Here is an 18,544-nt window from a genome sequence, read left to right as displayed (position 1 = left end):
TAAACAATGCTCTGATACCAATCTGTCACACCCCCAAACCAGGATGACGGAAACGTCCGGGGGCGGGTGACTATCATGTAGTGTATCGTAACAGTTGAATATAAATGTTCAAAGCAAGCAAAACCAACATATATATATATATATATATATATATATATATATATATATATATATATATATATATATATAATTGAAAAAGTTACATCATTCATACGTGTTACATATTTCAAATTGTCAAATACAATATGTTGTCAAAAGATTTGTTTTGACGCCTAAGCGTCCCATCCCCAAAAGCCAGTTGTTACCTGTTTTACCGATTTCCTGAGAATACAAGTTATTTGAAAAGAGAGTATCAACATTTAAGTTGGTGAGTTCATAAACATTTGTATGAATATTTGTAAACCTTTTCTGTGAAATGTAATATTGTTTGATTTTCGGAAAATCCTATATTTTCCATAAGATAAGATGTAGCCTTTAAATGAACCAAGACCGAAACGTATAAGTATCTTTCCTACTTAAAGTAATGTTATGCAGTTTTGTTTATATATGAAAGTGTTTGAAGACTGTTTTCGCGTAAACTAAAAGTGTCGTTGTTGCTTTATGTGAGTTATTATTTTTATATTATAACCATGCCTGATTGACCCAGACGGCCTTGTTCACAACGTTCTTCAGGTGTCGATTTAGTTATGACATTTGTCACCCCCAGACCTGCCGGTACAGCTGTTGCAAGCAGCTTAGGTGCGGGATTGTCAGTCCTAGTATAGATCTATACACAACTATCACGCTCTCCTTACAAAAGACTCTGGTTATAATTTAACAGGACTTTCGTGTGTACTTTATAAGGTACCGTGAAGACAAAAACTCACTAAGTTTGTTCAACGAGTTTACGTGTTTTGTACTGAAAATGTTTGTATAAGTAATTATCCCCTAAGTCTAGGATAATTGAGAAAAACGACGTAAAATAATTATATTTGCATTTGATAAGATTTTACCCTTTGCTCAACAAGTTACAAAGGGGGTAAAGTTTCGTAAACTATATTTTTATATTTTTGTTTTTAGAAAACAAGTTTGTAAAACAAAACATATATATGGTTATATATATGTATAAATTTTAAAAAGGATGATTTGGTATGTTTCGTAATTGTTTTTCATATTCTTACGTTTTTATTAGAACTTAGTACGAAATAATCTTTGAGTTTGATAGCAAACCCCTTTTATGTACTTATCACTTTTTATTAAAATAGTAAATAAATGTATTTAAATGGTTGTGTTTTAACTTTCTTAATGTATAAACATTGCTCAATATGTTGCAAGGTGTTAATAAATCTATAAAACATTTTTGACAGTTTTACCCTTTCTTGTCCACATTTTTGGAAAATTTATAGAAAAATCATCGTAAGTCAAAATATAAATCCGTAAATACTGGGAGTTTATAAAATGAGTCTACCTTCTCCCTAATTTTTATTATGGACTTTAGTAGCCTCTAACTAGTGTGAAAATGTCCATTTTCACTGACTGGTCCGAAGTATGTGCTGAAATGATAGGCAGTTTTGTAAAAATCGCCATAAATTGTAGAAACATCGTATGAATACATGCGAGTAGTCTTTAGAAAAGTATAAACCTGAACTATTTGCATATTGAACAGTTTTGAAAAATATTAAGTTTAAGATGGTCAAAACAGTCCGTGAATAGGACCCAACTTTTCTGTAAAAAGCTGTCTTTTAAGGTTAGGTGATGTGTAGTGGTGTAACTTGTATTCCCCACCTTAAAACTTGAAGAAAACATGAAAATGTAGGGTTATGAACTCACCTTATGTGATTTCTTGTAGAGTGGAAGGTTGAGGATGAAGAAGTTTTGGGTGTTGGTTTGATGCTCCAAAACAACCACTGTTTTGGCTATGTTGCTGTCACGAAAACTTCACAACAAAAGAGTAAGAAAAAGGTAGTTTACTCACTGTTTTGAATCTCAAATTTTGAGTAGCATAAAAAATAACTTCCAGGGGTATTTGGTGCTTAAAATATCAAGCAAAAAAAAGAAGGTGTAGATGGGTGAAATGGTGGCTGAAACACAAAAGGGACAACAACCCTTTAGTTCACGGTTTTGATGGCTTTGGAAGGGAGTTCTTGAGGCTGAAAATGAGATGGAGGTTGAGAGCTTTTTCCCTGAAAATATTGGCTGGAGAAATGAGAGTAAAATGAAGAGGAAATCTCGAAATTATGAAGGAGGAAAGAGTGGAAGAGGATAAGGAGACAAACCTAGACTAGCTTGTGATGGGATGTGAGTTTAAGTGATGGGATCTTGTCTAGCCACTTGCTTGGTTGGTTTGTTAAGAATAGAATTAGTTAACTAACTAACTACTCGTTAGTTAGTTAGTTAGAAGTTCTAGTTATGGAGAGGGAATGTGTTAATCTCGAAAATTAGAAGTGGAATTAAGAAGTATTCTTAGTAAAAAGTCTTAAGTGATTAAGCACTTATTAGATAAGTTGGCACCTATCTCAACCAATTCTCTTATCTTAATTGATTTAGACACCATATTCCTTACATGAAATCACTTTAAGTTATGACCCATAACTAGTCATCCACTAGATAATAATATATATGTACAAATACATACATGTATAATTAGTATAAAATAACAATGTAGTTTTTGTGTATTTGAACTTAAATGTTTATGTTTTATTCTTTCTTTTCTAAAACACTTAAATAAATTTTAATTATGCCTTATAATAATTCATTTTATATTTTTATTTATTTAAATATAAAATTTATTGACCAATGTATAATTTCGTGACATTTGCTTGGGAAGATAAATTTCTCATCAAGTGGGTACACAAGTGGCCAAGTGGGTGGATTCTTTATAATATAATCTTAGATATTATTTTAAGAAAATGTGTTCTAACTCTTCAAATTTGGCATAAAATGGGAGTTTAGAGGGTTTAAGTCATGAAAAATGCGAGTTTGAGGAAGTTCCCGACGTCAAAAACTCATAAAATTGCAAAAAGGTCCGAAACAGTGAAAAATCTAAAATGGGGTTCGGACTTGCAAGGATTCCAGAGCTAAACAACCAATTCCAGAGTAAAAAAGGTAAATTCCGAAGCACATCCTAGGTTCCGGAGTGGACGTTCGGAGTCAGCAGCTTCCGGAGTCGGCTTGGCCTTCCGAGATGGCGAGATTGTCCGGATGGGAGGGTATTTCGAAGCGGGTTGGTCCGGATGAGGAGGTTCAGAAACAAAAGGAGATTTCGGAGCTTGCGAGATTACCCAGGTGAGAGGAGTCCGAATCAGAAGGCTTCCAGAACAAAAATTTTCCGGTTCTTGAGATGGTGTTCCGGACTGAAAGGGTTCCTTTTGGATTTTCTCCTTTGGTTTTTAGCTGTTTTCAACAAAGGAAGGTGTGAGGATGGTATATATGTTTATAAAAAGTTGAGAGAGATTTGAGAGAGACTTGGGAGAGATTTGGGATGGAGAGAGATAGAGTGAGAGAGATTGAGAGAGACTTTGCCGGTGACCTTTGTTAGTGTTTTGCCCCGTAGTGCAAGGACTGTAAACTCCATTATGCCTTGTTATGAGTGTTATACATCCCCAAAAGGATACATATTTGAGTTTTATCGAGTCTTTATGTCACTCACCCTAATTAGGGTTTAGGTTGTTGAACAAATAAAGCTCCCGAGTGATACTTGGTATTAAGATAGAGAGTTGTACATTAGTAAACATAGATTAAGCCCTAGTATATAAGCACCAGTTGAGTTGACCAATTTGACTCGTTGACTTTGTTTGACTTTGACTTGACTAGAAATTGATGGTTGTCACAATAATCTTCAAAAGCCTTATCCACATCAGCTTCTCTTTGTAACAACACTTTTTTCACTTCCTCATCCATCTTCTCCCCTAATATAGGAAAATCGACGTGGGGAGAGGGATTGGTTGAAACGTTATGGGAATTTGACTCCAAAGGAGGCTTATTGTTGGACGTAGATGGCCTATTAAATTTTACAAGGATCCTTTTCATCTCCTCTGATTTTTCTATCATTTTCACACTACAATTTTATTTTATTGTTTCTTTGATTTCTGAATTCATAACAAATTTACATTAAATATGACATTAGATAATAGTCAACGGCTAGAAGATAGTAGCCAAAACCTATAAAAATTAGTCAATCGAATAAAGTAGTAGTCAAACACTAATAGACAGTAGTCAAACACTAATAGACAATAGTCAAAACTTATAAAAAAGTAGTCAAATAACAATCATGTGTCGAATCTACACTGTACGATAAGTCTACACATGAGGTAGTAGCCAATGGCTAGTAGACAGTAGTCAAATCCTATAAGAATGTAGTCAAATTACAATAATGTCTTGGTACGATATGATAACACCTAATATAGTAGTCAAAAGCTATTTGACAGTAGTGAAAGCCTATAAAAAAGTAGTTAAATTGTCAATTATATATAGAGACTTAAATGTATGCGTCTGAGATTTACAAATCATATATTAGTGGTTAATCTATAACCCTCATACACATACAATCATGTCCACCTCTCAAGAAAAATGGTGGTTGATGCCACAAGAGAAGCGATGACAAATGTTAATAAAAGAAGAAGAGATCAAGAACGAGATTAAAGGCGTTGAAGAAGATATGAAATGGGTGGATAACTTATAAGCCGATATTTGGTCTAAAATGAGGTTGGTTCAAGAGAATGAAAGTGACATAAAAACTGCAAGGGTTTGGGTACGAGATGCAATAGACTACGCCAACAAAGAAGAGGTTAAAATGAAAAAGATTCTCAAAAACATACAAAAAAATTACGACTGGGTGATTCAAGAAAAAGCAAAATTTCCAAATGATTTTCCAAATGTTTGAATTTAATAATTCTTGATTAATCAAGTAGTAAGTTTATGCATTATTTATGAGTTTATCTATGTAATAAGTTTTATATTTGCTTGTTTATTATGATTAATCTATATAATATGTACTATTCTCTTGCTAGTTTGTTTATGTTTAATAATTAGGGGCATTTTGTTAACCAATCGTCATGAAACAGTACATATTGAATGTCACTAAAAACATACAACTCGGACTAACTAAAAATCACCTGTCTAGAAGATCCATAATATATCATGCCCATCCTATAGCGAAACTGAGTAGCAGCAACAACCGGTGCCATCGATATAACAATCGGTCGACCTGAAACAAGATGCTCCATGAACATCAGCATAAATACACCGCACTCTCCAAACATCCCTTCTTGTTGGGGAACGTCCGTAACATCCGTAACAGTGATGGATGCTTTTAACCCATGTGGTTCCAATAGCCAATTTCCAGCAGAATGCGGTCCATAAGCTCTTCAAACCGCACAAAATCAATAATCTTCACAGCGCCAAATAATCGGAAGCTGTCGTCCAAATTCAACGACATCGTGTCCATCCATAACTCGCCAAGTACCCAATGATGTGGGTTGATGCATATTGGAAAATAAACCTGTTTTAACACACAACCGTTGCAATTTATTACAACGTTTAATTAGTGTAATATGACAATTAAAGTGACTGATAATATATATATTATTCTTTACTTACACGGTCAACTTCTAGCCAAGATTTACATCCATCCAATGGGTCAAACGGATTTCCCGTTGCACTTCCTGCCCACTGGAACATCTCAAATGCACCAAAAAATGACGATGGCATGATTATCTATCGAGCATCGTTCGGTCTCCGCTCATTCAAAAGCCTTCCCCATATGTCAACATGATGCATTTAAATTTAATTTAAACATAAGTAGATTATAAATTATTTAAAATTTAAATATAAAGGAATGTCTTCATACCGTTTCATCTAAAAATCCCAATTCACTTGCATAAAAAAGCAAATCCCAAAACTTTGCTTCCATTTTTTCATTGTATGACCGATGTTTCAAAAAAACAGCCGGTTTGTTTCCCATGTATAGAGCAGGGGCGTTACAACCTGGATTCACATACGACTCCAATAAAAGTGTCGGGGGATCACTGACAAATACGGGGGGTGGTGGTTCGTTGTGTATTACCCCACCTGTACGATATCGGGGGGCATTTTGAACCTACATTATATAGGTAGTCAATAACTATTCATATAATTATAAAATTATAGTAAATATGATTTTTAACATACTTACCGAAACATATGGAGAGCTAAGATATTGAGAAGGTTTCAATTGCCTAACCGGACGACTTTCTTTCACAATAGGAGGCCCGGGTATATGATTTTCCGCATCCACAATTTCGCTAGCAACAACCTTCTTTTTCTTCTTCTACAAAAAACATATTAATTTTTTAAATATACTTTGAATAAATAAAAAGTTTAATATACAAAAAAAAAAAAATTCTAACCTCCTTCACGATTTGTTTTTGTTTTCTAGAATCAAACTCTGGTGGATTATCAACATCATCATCCTCGTTTACTCGATTTGATTTCTGTAGATTACCAACCACATTCTCATTCCCCTACATTTAAAGAAAAAATAATTAATAAAAAGCTTCGTTAAAAAATTAATTAATACATCATATTTCTTCAAATTGATAGTAAATTTCTAAAATTAATTATTTTACCTCAAAAGCTTCGTTAAAAAATTCTTCAAAGTCATCATCGTCTCGAGTTCCACCTTTATTTTTCAATCCTCGGATTTCTTCCTCCAAAGATTGAAGTCTTGCCATTATTTCTCGCGCGGTTTTTTTGTTAATTCCCACCGTATGAGTTCCCTCGGTGGACTTGGAAGATTGGCTGTTTGCACAAGATGGATCAGACGAAGATGCCCCCTACATAAATTATTTCATATATCAATCATAGTTGAATTTTTTTATTATACTAGATTCTGCTTTTACAAATTTACTTACATCATTTCTAAAGTTGTAGTTGTTTGAGTGTGGAAATTATCCCCCTTGGGGTTTGCATTGAAAACATCAATATAAATAATACAGGGTTTGAAATAATTACATAAGGACCCCTAGACTATACAACATATAAATATATACATAATTAACACTCCCCCTCAGTTTGAGCGGGAGGTTCCCGAATGCTTAAACTGTCCCGAAAGTCCAGAAATAGCTGAGTGGGAAGTCCATTAGTAAAAATATCTGCAAACTGATGAGCTGAAGGAACATGCAACACACGAACTTGACCAATAGCAACACGTTCCCTGACAAAATGCAAATCTATTTCCACATGTTTGGTTCTTTGGTGCTGAACCGGGTTAGAAGCAAGGTATATGGCACTCACATTATCACAAAACACAACCGTAGAGCGAGTCAAGGGGCAGGAAAGCTCAAGGAGAAGGTTTCGAAGCCAAGCAGTTTCAGCAACCACATTAGCTACCCCCCGATACTCAGTTTCGGCACTAGACCGAGAGACGACGTGCTGACGTTTGGAGGACCATGAGACAAGATTATCACTTAGATAAACGCAGAACCTAGAGGTGGACCGACTAGTCGAAGGACAGCCGGCCCAGTCAGCATCAGAGTAGGAGACCAAATGATCGACATGAGACGGACGGATGAACAGACCATGACGAAGAGAACCCTTTAGATAACGAAGGATTCGCTTAAGGGCATGGAAGTGTGGTTCGCGAGGATCATGCATGAACAAACAGACCTGTTGAACCGCATACGCAATATCTGGACGAGTGAAAGTCAGATACTATAACGCTCCCGCAAGACTTCTATAAAGGGTTGGATCAGAAACTAGCTTTCGAGAGGGAGGGAGCTTGGATTTAGTGTCCGTCGGAGTGCTACACGGGTTACAGGAGAGCATATTGGCACGAGAGAGAATCTCCTTGGCAAAGGCAGTCTAGGAAAGAAACAGGCTGTCTGAGGATCGAGTAGCAGTAATGCCGAGAAAGAAAGAGAGGGGACCTAAGTCTGTCATGGCAAACTCAGACGAGAAACGAGTGATTACGCGCGTGACAAGCGCTGGGCTGGAAGCAGTAAGGATGATATCGTCCACATAAAGAAGAAGGTAGATGGTTTCGGTGCCACGGTGAAAAGTAAAAAGAGACGTGTTCGAACGACTGCTAGAGAATCCAACCGAGGAGATGAAGACGGCGAATCGCTGATACCAGGCACGAGGAGCCTGTTTGAGGCCATATAAAGCCTTGCGAATTCGACAAACGTGATCAGGGAAAGAAGGATGAACATAGCCAGGAGGTTTCTTCATATAAACCTCTTCTGTTAAATCGCCATGAAGGAAGGCGTTTTTAACATCTAGTTGATGAATCGGCATCGACGAGAAACAGCAATGCTGAGAACGGTACGAATGGTGGCGGGTTTGACAACCTGACTAAAGGTGTCATCGAATTCAAGTCCAGGTTGCAGGGAGAAGCCTTGAGCAACGAGATGACCTTTATATAGGTCAAGGTTCCCGTGGGAGTCAAATTTGTGACGGTATAGCCACCGGCAGCCAACGATGTTGGCGGAAGGAGGTCGCGGAACAAGATCCCATGTGTGATTGTCAGCGAGAGCTGACATCTCGGTGTCCGTAGCAAGTTTCCAATTTGGATCACTCATAGCCTGAGCTGTGGATCTGGGAATGGGAGAGATGTCGGAGGTAGCAGAGAGATTCAGAATGACTCGAGGTTTTAGGGACCCAGTACGAGAGCGAGTGGTCATAGGATGACCAGCAGTTGGGGAAGGGGGGTGGTTGAACGAGTGTGGGCGAGGGTGGTGAATCGACCACCTGGTCAGTGGTAGAAGGGGCCACAGAAGGAGAGATGACGGGTGGGGGATCATTGTAACGCCCGTAGATCCGGGCTAGACAATTTAGAGACGATAAGCATCGAAAAATGACTTTGTGATGGAAGATTAATTAGAAGGATTAACCTTAACCAAGTTGTAGTATATGTCTCGAGGTTTCCGAAAATATAAAGAACGCCGAAATCCGAGTTATAACGAAGAAGTTATGACCTGTCGAAGTTTCGCGACAAAACCGGCACGGGGCCGAATGTCGTAAAAAGTGAGTTTTTGATAAACTACTTTTTGGCCTTAGTGATCTAAACGAAACTCATAGTGTTCGTTAAACTGAGAAGTTCGATAAAAAGAACGCCCAAATCTGACTTCGTATGAGGAAGTTATGATTTTTCGAAGTTTCGGCTTAGCAGTAGACAGCTAAAAACTCGAATTTTAGATCGAGTGATTTTTAGCCGACACAACCTAAACGAGAATCGAAGGTCTCATCATTAGGAGCACAACGGTAAAAAGTCTGACGAAAACGGACATCGGATGAAGAAGTTATGAATTTTTAACGGATTTCCTGTCCTGGTCTGTTAAAAATAATAATATAAAATTTAAAGTCAAAATTAGCCGACGGAGTCTAAACGGAAGTTGTAGAGCGTAATTTTAGCTACGCGTACATAGAAAGAACGTCAAAAACGGAGCTTGTATGCGAAAGTTATGGACTTTAGAAGTTTTTGCGTGAAAATCGAGAAAATTCGCATAGTCACGTTGTTGCCACGTGTCCTCGCCTCGCATGTGCCACGTGTCCGAAATTCTGGTGAGTCATGCGAGCCACGTGTCCAAGCTGCTGAGTCATCCGATCTCGTGGCCTGATCCGAAGTGGTCCAATAGCGATGCGACACGTAGCCTCTTGCATGTGACCGAACCCTCGCTGCCTGCCACGAAGCCCCTACCTCGGACCACTAGACTTCAGTCCAATCAGATCGTGCCACCGAGGTCCTCGCATGCGCAGCCACATGCGAGCCTTCCCTACGAGCCGTTGGATCTGCGACGCGTGGCTTCTCTCCTGACCGTCCGATCAGCAGCTTCGGATCCTATAAATAGGAGGGTGCGAACCCTCCCGACTAGAATTTAGAAATTGGCAATTTTGGCCGCTTTTTCACTATTTTGGCTATTTTCACATCCCCCGATGCCTCGAGATCATTTCCAACGCCCAGAACACGTCTCGGAGTGCCCGAAGGCCCGGAAAATTTATCTTTTCGGTTTCGAAGCTCGACCTTTTGCAGAGCCCGGTTTCTCAATAAAACTCCCGGTTTTATTAGAAACGATCGTTTTAGGAAACGAATTGCTGCCCGATTTTCATTAAATCAGGTGACTGTGTAGTCACTTTCATCTTACACATAGATATGAATTATTTTATATAAAATACGTGCTATGTGTATATATGTTGTTTGTTTATTCGAGATGGGTGTTGAATGAATGTTTTATACATGTTTAAAATGATTTAAAATGTATATATATATTTTATCTTCGAATATGTTGGGTAAAACATGGGTAGATAAAGTATGAGGGATAGAAGTACAGTATAGAGGTACGTTGGTAGCTATAAATTTTGTACAGTATAGATGTACATTGGTAGCTACGGATTTAGTATGTTGGCAGCTATGGACGTAGTGCCTGTTGTATAAATCTTGGCGACGATGTGACTTCGTGCCTATCAGATAAACCCTGGTGACGATGTGACTTCGTGCCTATTAGATAAACCCTGGCGACTATGAGACGTAGTGCCTATTAGATAAACCCTGGCGACTATGAGACGTAGTGCCTATTAGATAAACCCTGGCGACGATATGACTTCGTGCCTATTAGATAAATCCTGGCGACTATGGGACGTAGTGCCTATTATATAAACCTTAGCGACTATGAGACGTAGTGCCTATTGTATAAACCCCGGCGACTATGTGACGTAGTGCCTGTTGTATGAACCTTGGGCAACGATGGACTTCGTGCCTATTCCTTAGGATGAATCCTTAGGAAGGAGTGATAGTTGATTCTTAGGTTAAACCCTTAAGAAATTAATAAGATAATGGGGTTGGGGTAATTTGGTTGACTGATTGATGTTTAAACATAATAAATTTATGTATTGTGGGTTGAAAACCCTATATGCTCACCAGGCTTCCAAGCCTGACCCACTCAGCTTTTTATATTACAGGTAGTGGACCCCGAGCATAGTCGGATGATGACGATGAGTGATTTTGGATTATAGGCCAGTAGTTGTAAATAACTGTGTAAGGCTTATAATGTCTTGTTTATGCTTTTGATCTTGTATTGACAATGACATCCCGAGGTTTAAGTGAATAAAATACATTTCTTCGGAAATGATTTGATAACATTTTTATCATGTTTTTCTGGGAACAAATTCCGCAACACTTTTAATCAAATGATTACTCTGATTTTATTTTAAAAAGCATAAACAAAATCGGTCTTTTCTGGCCGTGAAATTAAGGATGTCACAATCATCGTCCGGAGTGAACTGAGCATAATCAGACTCAGAAGGAGTAGGATGAAAAGCAGAGTAGGGGTAGTGATCTTCATCGAAGATGACATGCCGAGAGATGATGACACGTTGTGTGACTAGATCGAGGCACTGATGCCCCCTGTGATCGGGAGCAGGCCCAAGATAAACACACGCAGTGGATCGAGGAGAAAGTTTATGAGGAGAGGTGGACGATGTGTTGGGGTAGCACAGACAACCAAAGACCCGAAGATTGTCATACTTTGGAGAGAACCCAAAGAAAACTTCAAATGGTGTCTTAAAAGATAGAGTGGTGGTGGGAAGAAGATTGATAGTATGAACAGCAGTGAGAAGAGCCTGAGTCCAAAATGCAGGAGCTAAGGAAGCCTGAAAGAGAAGCGTACGAACAATGTTGTTAAGAGAGCGTATGGATCGTTCGGCTTTTCCATTTTGTGGAGACGTTTAAGGGCAAGAAAAGCGAATAGTAATGCCATTCAATTGGAGATACGTGAGAAGGAGATGATTATTAAATTCGCGACCGTTATCACACTGAAAAGATTGAAATGTCAGTTTTAAATTGATTTTTGACATACATGTGAAAATTGCAAAAAACAGCATAAACATCAGATTTTGCACGTAACGGAAAAATCATCAAGAAAAAAAATATAGTATTTAAAACCACCCAAACTAGTAATGGGAGATGTCCATAAATCAGAGTGAACAAGCTCAAACACACGAGTAGTTTTAGTCACAGAAGAAGAAAACGGCAACCTACAATGTCTACCAAGTTGACACGCATGACAAATGGAAAATTTATTGTTACTACTAGAAATAAAACGATGTGTCGTCAAAAACTGGAGAACGGAAGAGCCAAGATGTCCTAAGCGACGATGGCAAGTGGGAAGCGATACTACGGCAAGAGCGGATTCCGTGACTGGAGTGGGAGGAGTGCACGGGTATAAATCACCAACACTGTCACATCGCTGAAGAAGGGCACCGGAGTCAAGATCCTTAACAGAAAAACCAAAAGGGTCAAAAGAGACAGAAACCCAATTATCAGTAGTGAATTTACGCACAGACACTAAGTTTTTAATTATTTGATTTGACACTAAAACATTTTTAAGAGAGAATTTATCACGAGAATAAGGAAGAAAAGCTTGACCAATATGAGAAACCGGAATAATAGCACCATTACCAACCATTATGAATTTAGAATTACACGGAGTGAGGGAACGCATATTACCTTGATTAAAATTCATGTGTGAACTAGCCCCCGTGTCCATGTAGTGTTGATTGTCGGGTGGAGGTTGGATCGACATTGCTTGGAAAATTGAAGACAAATCCGTCGGCTGATTTGGAGCTTGAAAAGTCGGACCAAGAGAAGAAATTGGGGCGCTGGGCTGCTGTTGAAATCCGGCTGAAATGGGTCTGTAAGATGAGTTAATGGGCTGCCCAAAAAAGGCAGCATGTGGCTGCGGTGCTGAAGTAATCTGCTGGGGAAGAATTGTAGGTCCAATTGGCTGTTGGGCCAGAGACGCATGATGGGCCAGTGGAGGATTATAGGCGCCGACAATGTGAGGCGTGAGTGGTAGTGGGCCACCTTGAGTTGGAACATTAAATTGCAATGGGGCATGAGGGTAAGCAGTAGCATTTTGCACACCAAAAAAAATAAGGAGATTGATTTGTAGCTTGTGCATTTGGGTGTGCTCCCATAATTCCTGCAAATTGAGAGCTTGTATGTGTACCTGCAGATTGGTTAGTGTTGGAAAAAATACCCAAATTACCCCCCCCCCCCCTTTGGAAGTATTCCGATTATTATTACGGTTTTTATTCCATTTGTTTTTCGATTTTCCGGTTTGGTGAGGGACGGAATAAAGAGCCGTTGTGGTGGTAGTCATCGGGTCTAGCATCGTGTCATTGTTATCTTCGTGGTTTTCATGTAAAAGAAGCATATTCTTGGCTTCCATGAATGACGGGAAGGGTTTGGTGTTGATTACAACGTCAACAATGCTATGGTAGGAAGGCGGTAGACCACGGAGTATTTGCATGACAAGTTCGACTTCGGATATTTCGGAGTCGACATCATGGAGAGCATCGGCGAGATGTTTGAGGTTATGACAATAATCATGAATTGAGGAAGCAACTTTCTTTGAGTTACGAAATTGTTCTTGAAGTTGGAGCATTCTTGGCATTTTATTGTTGAGAAAAAAATTCATGTAGGTTGTCCCACATGTCTTTAGCGGTGCATGAGTCCTTGGTAATAACTTGTAGTACGGAGGGATCACAAGTGGAATAGAACCAGGACTTGACACGAGCATCAATGGAGTGCCAATCTTCATCATCATCATCTTTAGGTACGAATTTTCCAGTAATATGACCCAAAACCTTAGCCCCGGTAGAAATATCTTTAAAAATACGACACCAAAGTTTGTATTTAGATCCGTCAGATGTGAGTTTGAAACTGAAGGAATTGTATACGTTGGTTACAGCATAAACAAGTTGCTGTGCAGTAGGTGCGGTATTTGAGGTTCCGGCAACGGTGGTCATGGTGTGGAAAATCGAAAAAAAACACAAGGTAATAAACTAACATAATAATAATTAGATAACTAACATTCAGAAGAGGGATTAGAGTAAATTTACCAAACTAAACCGTGAATGCTGTAGAGATGGAGGCAACGGATAACAGACGTGAATGGTTGGAGCCGACCAAAAAATAAGATCACAGACAATTGGTTGTAGTCGATGAGTGGCATATCACGTGGGCAGGAGGCAGGCGTGAAATCGTACCCAGAGAAGGAAGAACGAACGAACGAAAAAAAAACACGACTGATTTTGTATGCTAGGTCATCGGCGGCTTGTCCAAGCTCGATACCATGTTTGAGTGTGGAAATTATCCCCCTTGGGGTTTGCATTGAAAACATCAGTATAAATAATACAAGGTTTGAAATAATTACATAAGGACCCCTAGACTATACAACATATAAATATATACATAATTAACAGTAACGTACAGAAGAAGGGACTTCAGACGATTCGCAATTCAGACTAGTAATATATGACAAATAATGTGGAGTAGAGGACTCGGCATCGGAGGCAATCATCTTTTTTTTGGGTTGATGCGCCTCGTCCTGATCAACATCGAAAACATCGCAAACTTTCGCCTAAGTTAACCTCCTAATATGAAACCACCGCAATATACGAGGATATAAATAATTGCGTCGTATCGCAACATTTCCCCGAATCACTGGGAACATCTCCCATATCCCTATCTTGTAATAAATATACATTAATTTATAAGTGTTAGCACTAACTAAAATTATCAAAAAAATAAAAACCAAAAAATTTATAAATATATTTTTTAATTACTTAAATATACCTCAAAGGAATAACAAAACCCGATAGTGTACCAATCAGATCCAATTGATGGTGCGGAATCCCAATCAATTGGATGATGTCAGATCAAATAGAAGAGAAGGAGAAGAAGAAGATGATGAATCTTGTATGATTTGATTAGAATGAAGATCCAGATACAAGATTCACACACACTAACACACACTAAAGCTCCTTTCTCTCTCTCTTGGCCGTACACTCCTTCTCTGTTCATCAATCCCTCCTCAACCACCTAACACCTATATATATATATATATATATATATATATATATATATATATATATATATATATATATATATATATATATATATATATATATATATATACTTGGGGAATATGGGCCATAAATGGGTTTACGGCCGTAAATGGGTTTACGGCCGTAAACACTCATTGGGCCGTAAATACAACTGCAAAAATATATTACACGACCAAAAACTATTAATGCCTAGAAAAGTAAAGTATAAACCATATTTTTGACCCAACAATCTCTCCCTTGGTTTATAGCTTTCTTTTCTTTTCTTAAATGACCCAACAAGCTCCCCCTAAAAAGTAGCTGGCTTTCTTGTTCATCTTCATTGTAAGCTTGGCTTCAGCATTTATCTTCAAATTCTTCACAACTTCAAGATGAACTTGATGAATCTTCAATGAATGACTTCATCTTGAGCAGTTGGGCATTTATTCAAGATTTGACTCTGAACGCACATTGGGTGAGGAGGCTTGATGTACTGATTCTTGAAAGATAGCGCTTTTAGCTTGAGAATCTTCAGATAGAACATCAGAGAGAACAAATCTTCTGGATCACTTCAGCAGTTTCAAGATAGCAGCAGACTGATTGAGGAGGCTTCAATGCAATCCGTCACATAATCTTCAATTTCAGCTTCACCTTGCTTCTGGGGTTGAAGGATTGAATGTTGAAAGAATAATCTTCATTTCTTGCTCCTTCGAATGTGAATTCTTCGATGCTCACGGATGAAGCCTTGGCTCAGAAATCTCGATACAGTCTCCATGAGTCTCATCTACACCTGAATTCACTTTTCAAGACAAAACAAAACTAAAAGAAAACTTAGCACACAATATTTTTGGATTTTTCATATTTTCTGAAAAAGAAATAAAACAGAAATAACACTATTTTTGGATTTTTAATTTTTTGATTTTTGTTTGGTTTTCAAAATTCTTATTTCTCCCCTAATATTTGAATTAGAAGAAAACTATGAACAAATTTAACAAAAATAAAATGATATCTAACTTTAAGAGTGATTTGGGATCAAAGTTTTTAGACAACCTTTATCCGTTTATCAGTACCTCTCCCTTCATGAATAGATCTGGTCAATAGCCGGTATTGTGGTCCACTTAAACACGAGAGATTGTGACAGAATTAGGACATACTATAAGTGACAAGACAATGTAATCCTAAGTTCCTAGATAATATTCCTTAAGGACCGTTCAGCTGACGACGACCAAAGATATTGTTGTCCACCTAAATTGAGCAGCGAGATCTACAGACAATCTGTAAGTGTTCAATTTTAATTGTACTAGAACAAGTTTCCCGCTTCCTGACATACCCCAATAATCAGGAACTTCCATAGTACTCCTTACTTTAGGTGAGCAAACAATTATTATGAGAGAAGTCAGATTTAGAATGCATATGCTATACACCCAGGTCGGATCTCTTCCAATCGCGCAGAGGGTGAAACATATGACTAACCAGATTTAGAGGGATTGAGAAATAGAATGGTGCATATGCTATGTACCAGGTCGGATGTATTTCAATCACGCAAAGGAGACAACATATGACTAACAGACAGGAAGAATTGCATAGATAGAAGATGCAGAGAAATAGAATTGCATATGTTGCAGTCCAGGTCGGATGTATTTCAATCACACAGAGGAGGCAACATATGACTAACAGAACGAAAGCAAGAAAATAATTTCCTACAGACCTACTTTATCGGAATTCCCCAGTCGCCCCATCAATACCGGAATTAAGGACAAAGTCCGTACATCGAGGAAGAGTTAAACCACGGTTCTAGATACGAATTACTTTAATGTGACCGATGGATTATCATGTATATCTCCCTGCTCAACCTATCTGGGCGTCGTATTGTCAGGCTAAATGGATCTATCTAGGTCAAGATTTTTCAAGTCTCTAGATTCCTTAAGTTCATTAATGCCTAGTCAAGTCCATTTTAATCTCTCGTGCCTACCAGTGCATCGAACACAGAGCCTAGACAATTCAGATTCAGTCCCTTACACAGATCCGGATTGCCTGTTATCACATGATTATATCACTTCCCATCACATCACCTGCAAGCACATTTCATAACCAACATATTTTTGGATTTTCTGATTTTCTAATGTTTTTGGATTTTTTAAAATTTTCTAATTTTTGTTTTGTTTTTATTTCCCCCCCTAAATTTGTGCATAGGAGAGAAACGAAAGTAAATGCACAAATTTAAACTATCCTAAAACAAAAATTAGTCTTTAAAGTGAATCAACTTAAGAAAAACACAGGAGTATAGAGAAGAAAACTCAAACCGTAAGTCACCGATTGAATTTGCATCCAGAAGGTCTGAGAACAGCACGCGTAATCTCAGAACAGATCCGAAAATTCTTCATGTCATTAAGCACTAACCCCGTTTGTGATCTCTTCCTTTCTTCCTTTCCCGCAAAGGACACATACTCCCAAACAAAGTTATGAATGTTGTACAGTTGAGAGATGTCTCCTATCATATGCCTGGAACAGCCACTACCAACAAACCGAAGTATGATGATATGCTTCCATTGCTACTCCGATACAGAGCGGGATTAGTTGGTCTTTGTAACCCAATCCATTTTGAAACTGGGTCGACCTTTGTCATCTACGCACGGTACTCTCTCCCATGACACATCCTGTTTATCACAAACAGAAGATGAAGAAATATTTGAATCGTTAGAAGATTTGGGAGAGTGAGCCTTTGGAACCCATTTGTAGTTGGGTTTAACCCATTTCTTTTTCGATCTGATGGGTGGCTCAGTACTTGCTTTTGATCTTGATGTCGGCCGTTGAGATGACTTTGACCTAACCGGTCTTTGTTTCACTGGAGCATCTCTTGGATTGGGCTTCTTGGCCGACATTCCCTTCTTGTTCTTGGGAGTTGGATTCTTGGTCTTGGGGATTGAGTTCTTGTCCTTCGTGGCATTCCAGTCGCCATTGTTTGAACGTGACCTTGAGGGGTTTCTTTTGGAGTATCTCCCTCTTGGCGCGTTCTGCCACCCTTGTGCGTAGTAAGGAACATATGCGCAATTAGGACAATTTATAGCAACGTGTCCAGGTGTTCCACAGTGAAAACATGTCTTTTTCTTCACTGTGAAGTTGTTTCTTCCTGCCCCTGGTGGCGTAACCTTGCCTTGTCTCTTATTATTCCCATAAGCACAATTACAACAGGCACTCTATTTCACTGGAATTGGTGGCCTGTATTTCTCAACAGCAGGTTTATCAGAAGCAGCTGAGTTTGAAGCAACAGATTCAGAGTTCAAGGAGATGTTGGCTTGTTCAATGGTGTTCTCCTTGTTCTCATCCTCTGCTACTTTACCTACACATGAAGTAGATGTGCTCGAAACAGGAACATCAGTATTTTCAAACAAATCATCAAATATGTCAAAAAAATTTAACTCAACATGATCTGATGCAAAAGCATCACAAGATGTATCATCAACTTTAACATCAGAAACAATAGAGTTTCCATTTGAAAGAGAAACAGCAGGTTCAGAAACAATTTTATTATCAGAAACATATCCTTCAGCTTCTTCCTTAGATTGATATAAGGATTGATCTGCAGAGGAGGTAGAAACGTTAGTAATTTCAACATTAATAAATTCTCCTGAAACAAAACCTGATGGCTTGCCATAAACCATGAATGGTTCGTTGGCAATCTCCTCTTTAGACAAAGGTTGATACT

The 18,544-nt window shown here is 38.4% G+C and overlaps 1 protein-coding gene across 1 annotated transcript; it reads right to left on the bottom strand.

Moving 5' to 3' along the window:
- Window positions 1-11,837: 11,837 nt before the first annotated feature.
- On the bottom strand, window positions 11,838-13,406 carry LOC145157602 (uncharacterized). Its single transcript, XM_079076627.1, has one exon. It carries the CDS (start codon window positions 13,404-13,406, stop codon window positions 11,838-11,840), a length of 1,569 nt encoding a protein of 522 aa, XP_078932753.1.
- Window positions 13,407-18,544: the final 5,138 nt, after the last annotated feature.

Source organism: Lactuca virosa, chromosome 2 (genome assembly GCF_052849685.1).
Source record: "Lactuca virosa cultivar CGN04683 chromosome 2, Lactuca_virosa_CGN04683_v6, whole genome shotgun sequence".
NCBI classification, from domain to species: domain Eukaryota; kingdom Viridiplantae; phylum Streptophyta; class Magnoliopsida; order Asterales; family Asteraceae; genus Lactuca; species Lactuca virosa.
Note: the sequence above shows the minus strand (reverse complement) of the source record. Positions and strands in the feature narration are given on the sequence as shown.